Below are 18,382 nucleotides of genomic sequence, written 5' to 3' on the forward strand. Positions count from 1 at the left end.
TCCCACATTTTGAGCATAAGTTGATGAACTACTTTGAGTAGTTGATCGCCTCCATATTCAACCAATTCGCCTGTAAATCCTTCGGCTCCTAGCGACTTATGATTTTTAAGCCGGTGGATTGCACGGACTTTTTCTTCCGTGCTTGGTGGTGGCAGCATTTGTCCGTCGTCATCAGTTGGCGGGATCTCCAAATCGCCGGTATTTTGGTTAATGAACAGTTCATCGAAATACTCAAACCATCACTCCACTATGTCCATTCTGTCAGAAATCAGATTTCCCTCTTCATCCTTCATCTTGCCTGACTTATTGGTGCTCCCTGTACTTTTTGAGTTCACAGACCTGTTGGTTCTCTCAGGCTTCTTTTTTTCGTCTGATAGAGCACAAAGCTATCATACGGAATGCCGCGGTTGAAACTTCACTGGTGGCAGTGGTATTTGTAACGTGGTTTCCCGTCGGACACCAGTCGACTCAGCTGTGAATGAGTACCTGAGTCAAATCAGGGTAATAATCTCGAGCGAGCGCAATGCTGACCACATTGCCTCCTGCAGACTATTCTGTAGTGTACCGTTACGGTCTTGAATGAAGTGCTCTAACACACTTCAAGGTCCTGATCCAATTGGATTGTTGCGCCAACGATTATTATTATTATTAAAGTCGCTTCTCCGCTCGACGGAGTTCGTGATAAGTCTGCACGCGTCCCCGCATCTTTTGAGAATGCGGTGTTTTTTCGTTCCATTGCTAGCTTACATTCATACTCGAATCAGCCATGCCAACCTTTTTACGATTGGCGCGAAGTCTGTTTGTGGCCGTATCAATGATAATGCTCTTCAGGTGGTTGTAAAGATCATTTGTTGATGGTTCATCTCCAGGACATCTGTTAGCTGTGGCTATTGCGGCATCCTTTTCCCTTTATAGGTGTTACGGAAAGCTGCGTTGTGAATGGCTTAAGTATTCACTCTCACCTGGTCGTCAGAGGGGATTGTAGCCGGTGTCGTAATTCGAGCCCGAAGCACTATGCGAACGAGGTAATGATCCGTCTATATTGGTCCCCCAATATGTTTAGACATTCATCAGAGCTGGGAGTTGTGTGGCTGATCTGTAACGTTGCCAGCTTTTCTGAAAGTAGAAAGGAGTATGCTTTCGCGTCTTAAGAGTTCATTTGAGTAACTTTTATGTTTTTCGATATAAGCGTGGACTAATGTGAAAACTACTGCTAATGGAAGATCTGTTGCGTCCAGTGTGGGTTTCACGGGGATTATCATTTCGTCCCTACCTTCCGCGAAAGTGCCATTTTTTTGCATCTACTTTTCTTGGATATTATCACACTTTGTAGTGCAATAACGCATTTGGATTTGTATTGCGACTGGATGTCGGATACCAGTCAACGATCATTATTATTATGGGCAACTCCGATCATTATTATTATGGGCAACTGCGGTTTTTTTCTGGCTGTTTGCGCCGTATAAACTGAGACTTTCTACTAAAGTGGAGAATATCTGTTCCACTGATTGATCCGAGGCCTCCTAAATCCGCGTCTCCGCTGCGAATTCATTGTTCAAAATCATGGGTGGATCCGAAGGTTAGCAAGGGTCGTCGTCGTACCCATTTCGGGCCTCGGCATTCAGGATGTTTTTCCTCGAACCATCTCGATCCATCGATCGCGTTCTCTAATTTCGAAATCTAAGCAGTGATGCGCTATCTTCGTTAATATACCATACATTTCTTACCAATCTTCGACCTTCTACGCTCCTATGAATATCGTTTTAGGTGTCTGAGTATCGTACATACGTTCAACGTTGCCAGCTAATTGTAATTTCCGAAGTTTTTTAATTTGAAGGTTTGAAGATCGTCACATACTTGGTATAACTCATAGTTGTGTCTGAACCACCATTGGTCGCCCTCTCGTTTAGCTCCTATAATTCTCGCCAGGAGCATCCTCTCGAAGGAATTGACCAGTTCTTCAGATGTTTGTGTTAGGATCCATGTTCCACATCAGTAGCATAGCATAGGTGTTATCATCGTTTTGTATACTCGGAGAGTAGCTTTTCTGTATATGCAGCTGGCTTCTAAAATCGATAAGACTGGGTAGTAAGCTCCATTTGAGAGTTGAGTTGAGGGTTTTATTTCGTCATATATAAAGTCTGGTGGGTTATTAAAATCGATTTACTGTCTGTCTGTCTTTTTTTTGGCGTTGGGAGGTGAGAAGGTTCAAAACCTATCGCTGGCTCCTACCATGCCCTCCATCGCCCTCCACGCTGTTTCAGAAGCTAACATGTGGTCCACGGTATTCTTGGGTTGGAGCAGCCCTCCGGCGTCAATTTCCACCTCGGCTCTCTGTGCGGCGAACCTCGGGCAGTTTAAAACAACATGCTCTGCATCTTCCGCAATCATTTCACATGTCGGGCAATATGAGGAGTTGTTACGCTCGAAGCGATAAAGGTATACACGGTACCCTCTTTGTCCGTTTAGGAATTGAGTTAGGCTGTAGCTAACTTCAGCTTGCCCTCGTGTGGTCCATTTTGAAATGCCTGGAATAATCCTATGAGTCTAGGGTCCTTGAGTTGAATCATCCCATCTTTTTTGCCACTCCAAAATAGCTTCACTTTGTATTAATTGCTGATGTTTTGTTGCTGACGATAGTTACATGACTCGCCGATTGCATATGGTAGGTCATAGAGCAGTCGACACTTGTTCGCCAGGATGTCAATGGGGACCATGCCAGCTATCACACATCCTGTTTCGTCTGATGTTGCACGGTAAGTGTACGATGATTGCAGTGCACTCAATCGGTATGAGGTTGCGATTTTGCCCCAATTTGCTTCTAGCTTTAATCACGATGCTCAGACTGGAGGTGCACAAAATAAGATGGAGCTGACGTCTTTCGAGATAAGGAGCCAACGAGTTTTCATATCGCCACCTATATTCGGTAGCATTCTTGCCGGCAATCTAGCAACCTTGACAGCCTTTGTTCCTAAATTGTTAATACGCGGCTTGAAGTTCAGCCTTTGGTCAATCGTGACTCCTAAGTATATAAGCGTCGGTTGCGAATGTATGATGTGTTCGCCATCTCCGATCTTTGTCGACGTTGCTTTGCTTTGCTTTGCGAGTGTCAGATTAGTGTCTTCTTCGAGACATGTCATAAATGTTTCAGCGAAGCACTTGGGAGCATTAACCCTGGCCACTACCAGAGCTTTATTCGGAATGCCGTCTAAGCTTGGGAGTTGTGATCGCTTGTGGGAAGCTCCTTTTACTGATCTAATGCATCTGATTCGAAATCGCACCCATAGGTCTTGCACTAGAAAAATGTAGGGGCAGTCATACAGCTTTGTCAGCCTCGCTGCCAGCAGATAGGAGGAGGCTTTGGCATGCTGCAGGTTTGTTCGACCAATCTTTATGTTTTTCGACATAAACTTAGTCGAATATGTAATGGATAACTGTTGTATGCCGCGGTTCGCTTGTGATGAGGTTTTCCCCACATCGTACCGCCAGAGACTCGATCCTCTCGAGTTTGATTTCTCCGAGAAAAGCCGCACTTGGAGGTACTGCAGTTCCCCTGTCCTCATCCATGAAAAGTCTCATCTCATCCCGTAGAGCATTCGTCTGTTTTCTACTTAACGTGTTCCCTGGTATGCGGTGTCCAGTTTGAACAGATTCGATCACTCGAATTGGCATCAAGTCAGTTCCGTTCACGTCTTTGGCTTTCCTTTCTTTCGCCTGTCCCCTAAATGGTGTAGGAGAAGTTACCAGCAGGTGGGATTCACTCTTTAGTCCCTTTGCTAGTGCGAAACCCAAAGGGGGGTCTTAGTTTTAACAATTGTTGGCAAGGTGGTGAGTGCCGAGGGTCGAAAATGATTATTTCTTCCACGGACCCATTCCCAGAAACTACCCGACAACTATATGATGCCTAGGCTATACCAATATCGGTTCAAATAAAGTTAATAATAGTATATAGTATATTACTGTAATTTTTAGTACTTGAATGCAAAACCCCTCTCAAGTTCGTCCTAAAATGACGATGGGGAAGTCACACTAACACTTACAAATTTATAATAGGTCGAAGTTGTCACTTCTGTGCAAATTCAAGGCTTTGAATATCAGTATTACGCGAAAGTGGATATTCTCACATAATACATGCATATATTACGTTCTTGGTACTAGTGGGACAAATGTCCACTTAAATGTTTTTATAAAGGAAATACACAAAACCTTTCATACCTGAAACGCCAGCTCCTGGTTACCCGGCGTTTTTTCGTTAATTCGTAGAACAACTTGGTTAGCTGTTTTGTCAACGATGTGCTGATGTAAAAGGTCGGGTCCAGTTGTTTATATCGTCCTCGACGATTTGGCAGGACTTATAGAGCAGCGTGCCTTTTGTGTCCACAGGTAGCTTTCGTATAACCTGCTGCAGTGCCAGATTGAACAGGGGAGGTGCTAGCCTTTCTTGTTTTAATGCTACATTTGTTTTAAATGCATCTGTCAGTCTATTATTGACTCTGATTCGCGTTGTTGTGTGGGGTCATCAAGGGTCAATGAATGAGGATTTAATTATTGGTGGGGTTCACTAAAACAAGTACGGCACAGCTAAAAATAAAGTCGATGCACTCCGATGTACAGTCGAGTGTAAAGTTTTCAAGGTTGAAAGTAAATAATGAAGTATGAATGAAAAGAATAATGCGGGAAAGCAAAGATTCACATCGGTGCACAATGAACACTTTCTGAAAAAAAAGTTGAACTAGGTCATGGTTGTCTATTTAATACAAATTAACTGCATTGAGTAATCTGACTTTTTAGATTTAAATACACAATGGTCTACAAGCTATATGTAAATGAAATTAGTCTCACATGTGGAACACACAAAATCTTGCATACCTGAGCCGCCGGACCCCTGGTTAACTTTTGCTTTTTTTCACAGTTTTGGTCCCTGCTGAAGCAATATCCTGATGATTGCGTGGTACCTTCTTTCGAACTTAAAAATCTGGGAATATGTTTTGACAAAGTGCAATGGGATACTACCAACCTTATCCCTTATGAAACAATACTCAACATGAAGGGTTGCAAACTCAGAGTGGGGGCAGTAACGTACCCCCCGTTCGTAACAAAAACGAAGGCAGGAACCTTAAGCGGAATTGAAGTTGAGTTAGTAAGTTTGGTCGGAGAGCTTATGAACTACAGTACCCAGTACAGAGTGATGGAATTGGGTGAAAATTATGGTGAAATCAATTATAAGCAATTAAGGAATTCCAGCGGAATTGTTGGATTTTTAGTGCGTGAACAATTGGACTGTATGATTGGGGGGTTGTTACCTGATGTGAACCGATCTAATGTCATAAATACGTCGATTACATATGGGCAGGTGTGTAAAATCGATTTTTGTAAAGTCGCTTGGTGGTATCAAACCATAATTGTTTTGAATGGAAGTCTCCTTTGATTTCAGGATGCCATTTTAGGTATTGTTCCTAAACGGGTGTGGAGGAAAACGTATGTCACACTTTTTGTGTCTATTCGGAAAGAAATTTGGCTTCTGTTCGCCGGTGCTATTTGCATTACGGTTCTCGCATATTTGCTTTTTTCAATGATAGGCGGCAGCAGAGCAAGAAATCACACACCCTTCAGAAGGTAATATCTTTTAATTAAGGGAAAGGCAATCTTTATTTAACTTTTCTCTAATAATTTTCAGGATAATTGAGTTATTTTTCGATATCTACAATATTTCTATCGAAAGGTCAGTTGTCCGAATGCCACGATGCAATTTCCTACGATTTGTACTATTACTGTGGCTATTTCACGCTGTAATTTGGACTACAACTGTGAAGAGTGAGCTAACCACAATTCTCACAGTGCCGTTCTATCAAACTCAAATAAAAACCACTGACGAACTTATCCGCAATGATTATAAGATTGGCGTTCCAGGATCCATTTTTGACTGGATTGACATCGGATTGAAACGTGTGCATAGTGCACGAATGAAAGAGATATTTAAGAGATTTGAAAAGTGTGGCACAACCGCGCAGTGTTTGGGGAAAGTTGCAAACACGAACGGATTTTCCACGTTGGCTAGAGAAAAGTCGTTTGTTCATCTTAAGGACCATTATACAGATGTTTCTGGATATCAGGTGATAGGAAAACTCCCGAAACGTATTGTGATCGTTCCAATTGAAATTTTGTTCAGAAAGGTAGTTGCAAAGTAGCCATTAAGTCTAACATCAATATATGTGTATAAGCATTTTTTCAGAAGTTTCCGGTGCTGAAAACATTCCATCATTGGGTTCGACGGTTGATAGAATGTGGCTTCCTTCAAAAAATGGAAACAATGTGCAAGTATTTTAGCTTCAAGAGGCATATGTACGCACAGGTAGGATAACTTCGTATTTATAATATTAATTTAATATGCTTATGAACTTTTAGAAAAGAGCCAGAAATTTAGAGACGGGGCTTAGACTTGCGCCTGTTCAAATGCAAAGTTTTAAGGTATTAGTGTTGGCTTTCATTCTGCTAAATATATTGTGCACTTTAACTCTTCTTGCTGAGAAAATGTGGTACAGGATCCAAAACCGTTAGAAGTAAAATAGTATAAGAAATTTTAGACAATCAAAATGTTATTTCAAGCAGCACTAGAAGTGGTTTATATGTGACACACACAATTTGTCGGTATGAATAAAATAGACTGAATAAGCCAACCAACATCTTTTTCGCGAGCAGCTCTAAACTGACATAAAATACAAGGACTATAACAGACATTTTTTTCTAGAATTCGTAATTGTTTTATGATATTTCCTTTCCCTTTTCTGCAATAAAATACCGAATAGAAATCTGGTGCGTTGATAGCACTCCGTAAAATAATCTAGTCGAAATAAGTATTATAGTTCCAGCCATAAATAAAACAACAAAATTCTTACTTATTGTACAAGTTTCGGTTAGGATATACAATCTCTATCTTCCAGCTCACTTTCAAGATAGAGGCTTCGGTCTTGAAAACGTGAGTGAAGTGAGTGTGGAATTTTCAAGCTAGCGTAGGGGGGGAGAAGATCCTCCCTCTCCAGCCCCGTTGAAATCTCTTCAAGGAATGTCTTTGCTCAGACTTTTTGTAAAACAAAATCTTAATAAAATCGGTTCACCGGCAGACAAACAACTACTTTTTCATCCACCATTACCATTTGTTTGTCTGCTTGTTCGTCCAATTACTATTTTTTTCATCATTAGTAGGTGGAAAGATTCAAAACTAACTTATGGTCCCGGCCATGAAGTTGTGAGAGACTCTTACTCACCAAAACCGCCTCCTTCTTCTACCACTCTCTCACCGGGACTGCCATTGCATTCTGGGGCTGGATCAGGATTTAATTGCGATTGTTTTGTTTCGTTTCTTTTCATGTTTTCTTCGGAACTCTTATTGTCTAAGCTATTCTTGAATGCTTCTCAACACCTTTTTAACTTGGTACTTAGCCTCCGTTGACTCCTGCATTAACTCTACAATACTTTCAGGTGGTAAACGCTTAGCTGCGATAGTTTCTAATCTTGTTCAGGGCACAGTAAAGTTGGGGCAATGAAATACGAAATGCTCCACATTCTCAGTAATTTCGGTGGCGTGGTGTCCTCACATGAACTCTGCTGTGGCTGCTGGAAACCGTCTTTGGATGAACCTAGAGTGTATGGCCACACTGGGGGTACATTTATCCAATTGACGAGGATCTGTTTGTCTGCATGTGCTAGAAGCAAGCGGGTCGGGCAGGACCCCAAGCCAAGATGGAACGGCATATGGGAAGCTTGAATTTTAGTATGTCGACTTTGAATACCTTGGCCAATTTTAATTTCAAATACAGTGAAAATTTTCTTAGCGGATACCCCTAGTCAGCGGACAATTTTTCTTTGATTATGATTTTTTTTATATAAGTCAGAAAAATTTGCCTCTCTTGGGCGGGAACCCTTTTGAACCGGACGCGGACGGTAGATTTTATAATTTTTAAAAAGAAAAACCAACCCGTATGAAACTGAAAATTCATCAATGCCTGTGCTAGCCAAAAGGCACAACTACAGGCAAATAATCTAAAACAGTTTCAATATTCATAAATTAACTTGACTTGTTTCAATCAGTTTTGACATATGAAAGACGCAGGCTTCCCTTATTCTGCGTAACAAAGGGGCATTAAAGGCTAGATGGATTGCTGAAGAAAATATCAACAGCAAAAACAACTTTATCAATTCAAAAGGGAAAAATAGTGATGTCTTGGTTTATGACTCGATCTACAAGGTCCGAAGCCAAAACGCTCCATTATCAGAAAGCCAAGGAAATAGCTTTAAGCCCTGGAGTCAAATATTTCGCTGCGTCTAACGATTGGCTGCAGTAGACAGAACATAGCATTTCGATGTATTTTATCGATTTTAAGAAAGCTTCCGACAGTGCCAACAGGAATTTCATCTTGAATGATATTATAAAAGTGGTGGAGTACACCATTTACTTCTTGTTAGCGATGACGTTCTTTACGTTGCTTTAGTTGGAGGATGCGGAGGGCTCCGTGAATCATAACCATTTGTCACTGCTACTGGTAATCCAATTTCTGGTTCTGGTCGACCTGTTACAAAGACAGTTGATTTTTCTGTCTATGACCAATTTCCATGTGGTAGTTGAAGGAACAGTTTCTCGTTAAAAGCCCTACTAGGGTTTTCATGTCTTAATAATAATAATCGTTGGCGCCACAATCCAAATGTATTAGGGACTTGAAGGGTCTTACATTGCTTTATTTAGGACCCTAATGGTTCACTACAGTCCACTGTATGAGGCAGTGTGGTGAATAATGCGTTCGCCTATGATTATTACCCTGATTTGACTCAGGGTGTCCGCTATCCAGCCACTATACAAACCTTTCTACCACTAGTAAGATTTGAACCGCGACCTTCCGCTGCGACAGCCTAGCATTCTAACCACTCAGCACCCGGACACCTCATTTCTTAAAGCACAATAAAAATCCCGCACTAGCGGCCCTTTCTATCACAAAGGTCTTTCCTGGCCGGCAGAAATTCAAAATTCTCCATTCGGTTGTGTGAATGACAATTTCGTCATTCGGAGTAGGCTTACCGACGATATTTGACTGTTCTAAGAGGTTAGATATTGTCTTCTATTTGAGGTCAAATCTAAAATTGATAGACCAGTAGCTTACTCCAAACTACAAATTTTATTTTACAGTGTAAACATATATTTCGGGAGCAACTTACCCCCTTCATCACTACAAAGCTAAGTAGCTGTAAAATAAAAATTATAGTTTGGAGTAAGCTACTGGTCTATCAATTTTGAGTCTTCTGTAATCCTAAAAGACTCGTGACCATTTATCTTCTCTCTCGGTGATTACGACTGAGTACGTATTTTCGCAGACAAATCTAGGAACCATATGATCGGCAAGCAAAGGCACCATATGGTCGCCTTTTTATGGGCTAATGGTAATTCTATATGTGTGGTTAGCTGCTTTCCGTTAAGCCCTCAAATAAAAGGCGGGCAGTAATATGCATCGTATTTATTTTTGTTAAAGTAGAGTCGGTGAATGCGTTTACGCACAGAATGTTGGACTCCCGCAATGGTATGCCGTCAGATTAAATACCTCCCTATCATCGTTCTCCTGGCTTAGGAAATCTTCAGTTCAGGGCATTCCTTTCACCAATGGGATGAACGAGCTTAATCTTCATCGCAATAAGAGAAACCCGAGCATAACGCGCAACACGACTCCATCTGCCAGCGCTCCCCCGAATCTCTCGGACAAGGTTCCTTGGGGAGATCTCCTCTATGTCTGCATAAAGTTACTGATGAAAAAGGCATGATCCGCGTTGCCCGTTACTTCATTGCAGAACAGAAGTTGCGTAAGGAAATAGGCAATCTCAACATCCTTTCAATTCAGCGACAGATCAAAATTGCCGATGAATCGCGAAATCCATCTGCCTCTTGGCTCATTTCGTCAGGAGAGTTACCACTCATGTAGTGTGCATTGTCGTTCTTCAAAAGAAACCACGTCTCTTAAGCCTTCGCGCTTGCGGCTGTAGGTGATTTTGCTTTTAGTAAGCAACGGAGATCACTCTTGCGATCATCATCAAAGCCGGTTCTGAAACAATGCGATAGACAGACACCACCCACAAAGCTCCCCTGCACTTGGGTGAGGTGCTTACAATGCACCCCCTTGTCAAGGGCATCATCCCCACCTCCGCGCTATACAGTGGAACGGACTATATTGCTCCCATAAGAATACGTCTTCTGGTAATATATATATGACTGTCAGCGTTCGCCAATAGTCGGCTCAAGGTCGAGACTCCAACTGAAACCTTGTCCGCTGCTGGTTTGATTTACACGAAGAAGTTTCCCAACGTAAAGCTGAAACTATGAGCAGTCATCCATCGGCTTACCCGTCACATCAATATGCCAAGTCTGCTTTGCGTAAACACAATAATAATTCATATCGTGTTCAATCTAGTAAAAAGGTTCAAAGAAGTTTTACATTTCTGAAGGATTTTTGAGGTGATCAGAGATGTCCATCACGTAATCTGCTGCTCGTAAGGTTGTATATATTGTAGCCTGAAAGATCGTTGGATACTTTCTAAGGAAATACCCCGTGTCGCCGTAATACCCAGACATAAAGTTTTTTGAATTGAGGCTAATTTACAGTAAGGACGCTTTTGTGCGATCTTAAACCACACTGGGGATACATAGGCGAACGTCCGCGTAATGACAGTAACAAATTTCCTCTTTATGACATGAGGTCAGGCCTGCAGCGTGTCGAGGAAAAGATCTGTCTGCACTTAGGCCAAAAGAGGTCGTCTAATCTTTGCAAGACAAAACGCTTTCAATTTCCTCCATTTTGTAAATAACACCGTTATGGTTTTATTTGATTAGCTGCAAGCGCATGCGTGAGGCACAAACTTTCAATCAAATCAACGACGCATTGTATATTTCTAAACACAGTGATCGGGATTGATCAATAGCTAGCACAACCACGCCATTCGGATAAGCTTGGGCGTGTATCTCTCTGGGTTGCATAAAGAATAGGGAAAAATCGGAGCAGACCAATCTTATAATAATATTAACATCCTCAAGTGAAGTTGTACTGCGTCCTAAAATAACTATTGTGTCCCTTTATTGGTTATAGTATACCTATAAACTATAGTGTGTCGTTTAAACCTATAGCCGACAGAAACTTCATTAGGTTAACTACTTCCAAGTGTTTCAACCTGGTATCTCCCATGCCGTTGAACCTACTTTGCACAATTGCCGGACACTGTCTTCTCCCATCACAGAATCTACAGAGAATGTCCGTAGATATATCTAGTTTCATCGTTCGGCCTTTAGTGACCAGTGAGAATTCCTACTATGATCCGGAGGCGCTTGGGTTCATATCTCCTAGGAGCACCCTGGACTATTTTATTCCTGGTAAGTTCGCCCAGTACAGTTCCCTCAGTCGTTTTTTTTTTTGTTTTTAGCATGGTAACCATGAACCCCTTTCCGATTCTTCAGAATGACTCTGGCCCGTATAGCGACATCCATGCTCAATTTCTCGTTAGCTGCTTCATTGCTTTCTTACTCATGTGGAATGGAATCCAAAATATCCAGACCTTATTGAATGAGCGTGTTCAGTTTGTTAAGGCATTTTCATTCCAGTTTAGAATTTATCTGGTAGGACCTAATTGCCTTAAAGCCGTTTGGTTGTCGGTTAGAATAACAGTGTTCTGCCCGATGTAGTTGCTTTCGAGGTTAAAGGATACACATCTGCCTCCGTGGTACATATTTCCGCTTAAAACAGGCTGGAGTGCTTACCTATTGGTTCATAGTTTGTTTTCGTTGACCATTGACACTGGCGGCGTATGTCAACAAACCAGTCTGCTCTGTTGCTCTAACATATTTCAAACTTCTTATCGAAGTGAAGCCTCGTTGTCTGCCTTTGGTAATAGTGTCCGGATAGCTGAGTGGCTTGAGCACAAGGCTGTCGTACGGAAGGTCGCGCTTCAAATCACACTGGTGGCAGTGGGATTTGTATTGCGATTTGACTTCGGATACCAGCCGACTCAGCTGTGAATGAGTACCTGAGTCAAGTCAAGGTAATAATCTCGGGCGAGCGCAATGCTGACCACATTGTCTCCTAGAATTTACTGTATGAAGTACTCTAACACACTTCAAGGCCCTAATTCAATATGGATTCAATATGCGATGATTATTATTAGTAGTTCGGGATGCTGCCTAGAAAGAATACACTTACTGGTTCTCCTAGATATTATGCAAATCCTCCTTATCTGCATCTGTATGTGTAAATTGAGTAGAGCCATTCCCAGAAGGTCCTCAGGTGGGCACGTCCTCATTGTCCGACTGATACGCTTGCAAGCCAGTCTTTGCGGTTTGTGTGGGCTACCCATAAATTGTGTCAAATATCTTGGCAAATCACTTAGCCCAGACGCCTTGAATCAACCGCTAAATCACATCAATGATGAACCGATATAGCTCCCAGATGTGACCTATAAATGTCTATCGCTGCTCCTATTAGGCCTTGTTTGATTATAATAAAAGATAGTTTACTTTTAGTAAAATTCCTTGTATCCTTAACAAATTTTATCTTTGAGCCTCAAGGGTGCAGTTATACCGATTAATTTTTTCCCCTTTAGGATAGGTATTATCCATGTCACTGATTTTCACTTCTTTTCAATTCGTAATAATAAAAAGCGCCGGTATTTTCAAAGATTTTATTTTATCTCTTGTATTTATCTCATGCTCACATACATATGCATATGGTTATATATTTAGTTAATGTTAAAGAACATATCAAATGAGAAAGTGATCCAATTTATTTTTCACATCCGCTGGTTTACAGCAAAATATATAGCCGAGTGCTGCCATTTTTCTGCTCCTTTTCAAGGAGCTTAGCCACGGAATGTTATCACAAATATCATCACATAGAACATCACCACCTTTTGAACTATCGGAAAATGGTGAGTTTATACCAATGATAACGATACCATCATCGGCCTCTTCTCTTTTCTTAACGTAGTTCCAAATATACTTTGGCACATTGCGAATATACGAATCTACTTTGAATGTTAATAAATCGGTAGACATACATTTATCATTGGAAGGATAGATCACAATATCTGAAGTGCCAGCAAAAACATCGTATGTCTCGTTTCTTGACACCATGTCAATAGCTTCTTCTAACAACTTCCAGTTGCCAAATTTCAAAGATCTCCACCAAGGAATCATATTCACACTACGAAAGTCATCGACGTAGAGTCCAAAGACACCTGACGCTTCTCTCAAAGGAATGAATTCCTCTATTTGATACTGAACTACTCCTAAATATTGTGGAAGCGATTTTCGTACTGCTTCCAACAAAGTCCTATTTCTGTAAGAGTTGGAATAGGGAAAGGCAGTAAATTTATAAATATTCGTTAGAGCCTATAAAGAACAGAAGGCATTCTTTATAATAAAAAGTTGGGTTATACGTACTCTGATTCCCTGAGAGAATTGTCTATGAAAACTTCAACGGAGGAGGTCGTTATATTAGCAACATTATGGGCCGTCTGAGATTCAAGGATGGTGCTACGTGCGCCGGCTACGTAATGGAGGAACATAGGTTCTAGTAGATCCAAGTTGTAGCAAACTTCAGCAAGAACTACAGCCTGTTTTCCCAAAAGGAAACCATAGGCGAGGCCCTGGTATTCGCAAGCAGGTACCAATGTTTCGTAAAACTTAGAAGTTGTGGGGCAACTCAATTGGCCATCATTTTGAAATGATGTGATCACGCCTGTGTCAGGTCTGTCGAACATAACTTGCGAACTACTACATGAGAATGTAACTTGTTGCGAAGAGCTGGGATTATAATAGCCATAATTTGGATGTTGGCGTAAATTCCTGAAAGCGTATTATTAGAATCCCGTTTTCTTCCATCTAAGAAAATCACCTTAATCCACCCGGGCAATAAGCATTCACTGTTGCTCGATCATCCCAACTTAGTTGACCATCTCGGGCGTTGAGAATGATGTTGTGGGAGCCAAATTTCTGGGTTAAAATGGGCGGGGAAGACAGCTGGTAGCGCAGGGTACATTTACCTGTTTGGAGAAGATCAAGGAGTATCTTTGGGCAAAAAAGATAAAAGATATAAGATTACTTGCTATTGCGCCTGTACCACACAGCAGGAGTACTATCACTCGAAACATGGTTCTTATTTGTAAGCTGGCAACTGAATCGTTTCTTAGGGCCGTTTCCAGTATTTATATCGAAATGTATTTCCGTTCTTCAGAAATAAGAGAAATGATAAAGTCCGTTTTTACATGTACTATGTAGATGCTGCTTTAAACAGCCGCCGATAATATTTCTGCTTGCATGCGACTATTATTTACTTTTTATAAATGATAAGCGGCGTTTCAATGGTAATCAATCTGGTACTGCATAGCTTGTGAGAATTTGTTTATCTCTGAAGTGTTTGCTGCTAGAAATCTTTCAATTCTCCTGAGGATATAAAGTTGATGGGTTCTTCCCCTAGAACATTAGTCACACAGATTGTTGGTGATATATATCTATATATATATCATCAGAGCAAAATAAAAAGTTAAGATTACACTCTGGATGTGTTCCCTTCTCTTAAATCTAGTCTTTATATAATATATTTAATACATTTTCATGCATATATAGGAGGACATATATAGGGAAGTAATTTCTAAAAAGAGGAACTAACGGTTTCATCCAGGGCAGAGGCAACTCATCAGACGCTGCCTCACCTCTGCCCTGGGAACAGCGTGACCGAAAGTGGCAACAGGTGAAACGCTCCATAATATAATCGCAAAAACACGACAAGGATGCGAATTATATCTAAGTTTAAACCGCCAATAGTTTGAGCCTAAGCTGCACCTGTTGCCACGGTTTATTAAATGGATGAGTTCACCGATCCATTCCCGAGCATTCCTACCGGGAGAGGGAGAGATTGACTTCGCATTGTATATATTCGCAATCTCATCTGCCAAGGTGTTAATCGGCATCATTCCAGAGATGCCGAATGCTGTATCATCCGAGATAGTCCTGAAGGCAGAGCATACCCTCAGGGCTGTCCTCCTGTAGCCACTGCGTTACCTGACATCCGCAATGCCTCCCTCCAAACTGGGGTCGCATAGAGCATGATTGAGGTTGCTATAAGCAACCTAGATGTATACCGTGACCCTTCCACGTTCCGTATTCCGTATTTCCGTCCAATACCACACAGTATTTGCTGGTACTACCCTTTATGGGCATTGCATCTTCGGCCAAGCCAGTAACCAATTTGCTGCCATCAATGGAACACATACTGCCAATCTGAAAGGCCGCCTTGGCTCTCAACAACAGAGAATAATCTTTTATAGATTACTCGCTCTAACATTTTCCCCACAATGCCCAAAAGACATATGAGTCTGTAAAGGATGGTTCACCTGGAGGTTTACCAGACTTAGGCAGAAGTACCAACTTCTGTCGTTTCCATGCCACAGAAATATCTCCTCGGACATGTACGCTTTCAACAATTCAACGAACATGACCGGCCTGGATTTCACGATAAGCTTAATGGCCTTCTTCAGTACTCCGTTCAGGCCTGGCGTTTTATTATTTCCTGTTTTTTCGCATATTTCCAACCGCTCATCTCTGGTGACTGGAGGGATTCCCGTCACATTCAGAGATGGCTGGAATGTGTGGGTGCCCTCCTCTTGTTGAGGGAATAACCCCTGGATGATTTTCAGCAAGAGGGCAGGACACGTGATCTGCGGAGATGAACGGCCTCTGAATCGTCCCGTCACGATTCTACAAGCACTGCCACGATTTACGTCCACTTCTGAGGAGAGCTCCTGAAAGCATTTGCTCTTGCTTCGCTGGATGGAAGGCTTGAGGGTTTTTCGGGCTATCTTATAGGCGCACTCTTTTTGCCTCTGATCGACTCCATCAACCGCCCTCTGAGCTGCTCTTCTGGCTCGTCGCAAGCTGATCGAAGGCTGGCCAGTCCACCATTCCATCAGTAGTTTGGTCGTCAACTTCTACATCCTTGGCATGGACGCGTCACATGCCTTGGTGATGCATTTGGCCACATGGGCGACTCTTTCCGTAGAGGTGTCTGCTTTATCAGGCTGATCTAACCACACCTCTATGAAGGTCTCCTCATCCAAAGATTTTGCAGACCAGCCTGAAATCTTTCTCGGTTTCGGGCATGATAGCTCTTTGGCCTGTGGCTCGACACATGTCTCAAAGAAGATTGCCTGGTGATCGCTGTGGGTGTAGCGTTCTATACCGATATCTATTTAAATAGAATTAATAATAGCATATTGGTATAATTTTTAATAATTGTTTGCAAACCGCCCCCCCCCCCTTTTAAGTTTATCCTAGTATCACGAAATGCAGTAATCTAGGCTGGAACATAGAGCATAATTCTACCAAGTTTGGTGGAAATTGCACTATTACTAACAAAGTCATAATAGGTCAAAATTGACGCTTCTTGGCAAATTCAAGATTATGAACGTCAATATCACCCGAAAGTGAATACTCTCAGATAATATATGCACATATTATGTGCTACCTACTGCTATATAAGAAACATACATACATACCTGAAGCGTCCAGCCTCCGGTTTCCCGACTTGTTCATGTATGGAACAGATAATGCTTTCTTGCATAAGTTGTATAAGACTTCATGCTGCTGGCTCGCTGGTAAAACTTCTGCGCCTAACATAGTGTGCTTGCTCATTAGATTTTTCGATTTCACCGACTTGCTAGTTTCCCCAGGCTTTTTCTTTTTGTGAAGTTGCGTCTCCACTCGATGAAGTTCGTGATAGGTCCTTGCGCGTGCGATTTGCATCATTTTTCCGTTCCGTTGCTAGCTTATATTTCAATGTCACCTTCAGGAAGCCTCGTCGTTTTCGAGACAGATACCAATCACAGTCGGTGTTTCATAGCTAAAGGCTGTACCCTTGAGGTTTCGGTAGCAATAGGGTTTCAAAATTTACAGGTTACTAGCCCGCAAATTTCTGTCCCTTTTAATCGTCTCTTATAAGCAGAGAAAACATTGAGTATATTTTTGAGCCCCAACTCATAGGGCCCAGGGAAGAACTGCGACCTGGCATTCTGGCTTAGGGAGTTTTTTAATCGCGTTATTGAGGTGGATTGCACACCGTTTGACTAGCAAGGGAGCATGGCCTTTCTAATATGAAACAATTCGGGCAGAAAGCTGTACGCTTGATGAAAGTTGTGATTGACGTATCAACGAACGTCTCAAATCTAAAATTTACCACAATGTCGTCCGTTCAGTCGCTCTCTATGGTTGTGAGTGTTGGCCGACTGTAAAAGACAATGAACGGCGTTTTGCGGTAATGAAGACGAAGATGCTACCTTGGACTAGTGGCGTGACACGGTTAGATCACATCCGAAATGAGGATATCCGCGATCGTTATGGGGTTGCACAGATCGTGGAAAAGTTGCAAGAGAGGCGTCTTCGATGGTATGGTCACGTAATTCGTGCCAACGAGAATTCGCTTGCCAGGATTGGTCTGAACATCGAAGTCGATAATAAACGACCAAAAGGCAGACCTAAACAATGGTGGGTTAATACGCTAGATGGGGATTTGAAAGCCTCGTGATTGCACCCAGATCAGGCATTCGATAGAGCCAAATGGCGAAGCCGATCACGACTAGCCGACCCCGCTTCTGAACGGGACACAGGCTGAAGAAGGCGTTCATCAAGGAAGTGCCCTCTCACCATTCCTCTTTGTTCTTTTCATGGGCACTGCTCTGGTCAGCTGTTGTTTTCCTTGTATCTCATAACAAAGCTGATCTCGAATAACTTATGTATCCAAAAGTGGAAGGCTCGCCTTATGCAACACGGTCTGAGATTGAATTAGAGAGTTCTTTTGGCGATCGACTCTAATAAAAGGGGCACTACTACACATACTGCGATAGTGACGGCGACCTGCCGAAACCTGAGTGAATTAGGTATTTGGATCAAGTATTCGGTTGAGAAATCACTTTGTAGCTCAAAAAGGAAGAACCTTCTGTAATTTCATCACAAGAGATACTGCCAAGTATAAAAGCTGCTTCGTTACTCGTTTTCCAAATTTTGCTCTCTTCCTGGTTTGTGAAAAGACAATCGATCTTTATTTTATTTGTTTGAATAACACTGAATAACTTCCAATAATTTGTTAACAACAAACCAATCATAAAACAATGGAAGTTCAATTACCCAAAGTTTCGTCCTTCAACTCACGAATTCACTGCTAAATTTAATGTTCATTCACATTGCCTTACTGGCAGTGCAAGTTTACATAATACTATATTTCATTAAAGCTACCATATGTAGTAGTCACTTTTAAAGTGAAAAGATAAAAGATGATCGTTCAGACGACAACGATTTACAAATTGTTTG

At 41.8% G+C, this 18,382-nt stretch overlaps 1 protein-coding gene across 1 annotated transcript; it reads right to left on the reverse strand.

The window, feature by feature from the left end:
- Positions 1-12,688: 12,688 nt before the first annotated feature.
- On the reverse strand, positions 12,689-14,259 carry LOC119658053. Its single transcript, XM_038065298.1, has 4 exons — positions 14,124-14,259; positions 13,917-14,064; positions 13,463-13,867; positions 12,689-13,358 (listed from the first exon to the last, which is right to left on the reverse strand). The coding sequence occupies exons 1-4, from the start codon at positions 14,170-14,172 to the stop codon at positions 12,782-12,784; spliced, it is 1,179 nt and encodes a 392-aa protein (XP_037921226.1). The 5' UTR covers positions 14,173-14,259; the 3' UTR covers positions 12,689-12,781.
- Positions 14,260-18,382: the final 4,123 nt, after the last annotated feature.

The sequence above is a fragment of the Hermetia illucens genome, chromosome 5 (assembly GCF_905115235.1).
Source record: "Hermetia illucens chromosome 5, iHerIll2.2.curated.20191125, whole genome shotgun sequence".
NCBI classification, from domain to species: domain Eukaryota; kingdom Metazoa; phylum Arthropoda; class Insecta; order Diptera; family Stratiomyidae; genus Hermetia; species Hermetia illucens.

Excerpts from the sequence above, each read along its gene's own strand:
- LOC119658053 (XM_038065298.1), bottom strand. The coding sequence starts at position 14,172 with ATGTTTCGAGTGATAGTACTCCTGCTGTGTGGTACAGGCGCAATAGCA. Across the intron at positions 13,868-13,916 it reads TATTGCCCGGGTGGATTAAG|GAATTTACGCCAACATCCAA; the intron begins GTGATTTTCTTA and ends ATACGCTTTCAG. Across the intron at positions 13,359-13,462 it reads AATTCTCTCAGGGAATCAGA|AAATAGGACTTTGTTGGAAG; the intron begins GTACGTATAACC and ends CAACTCTTACAG.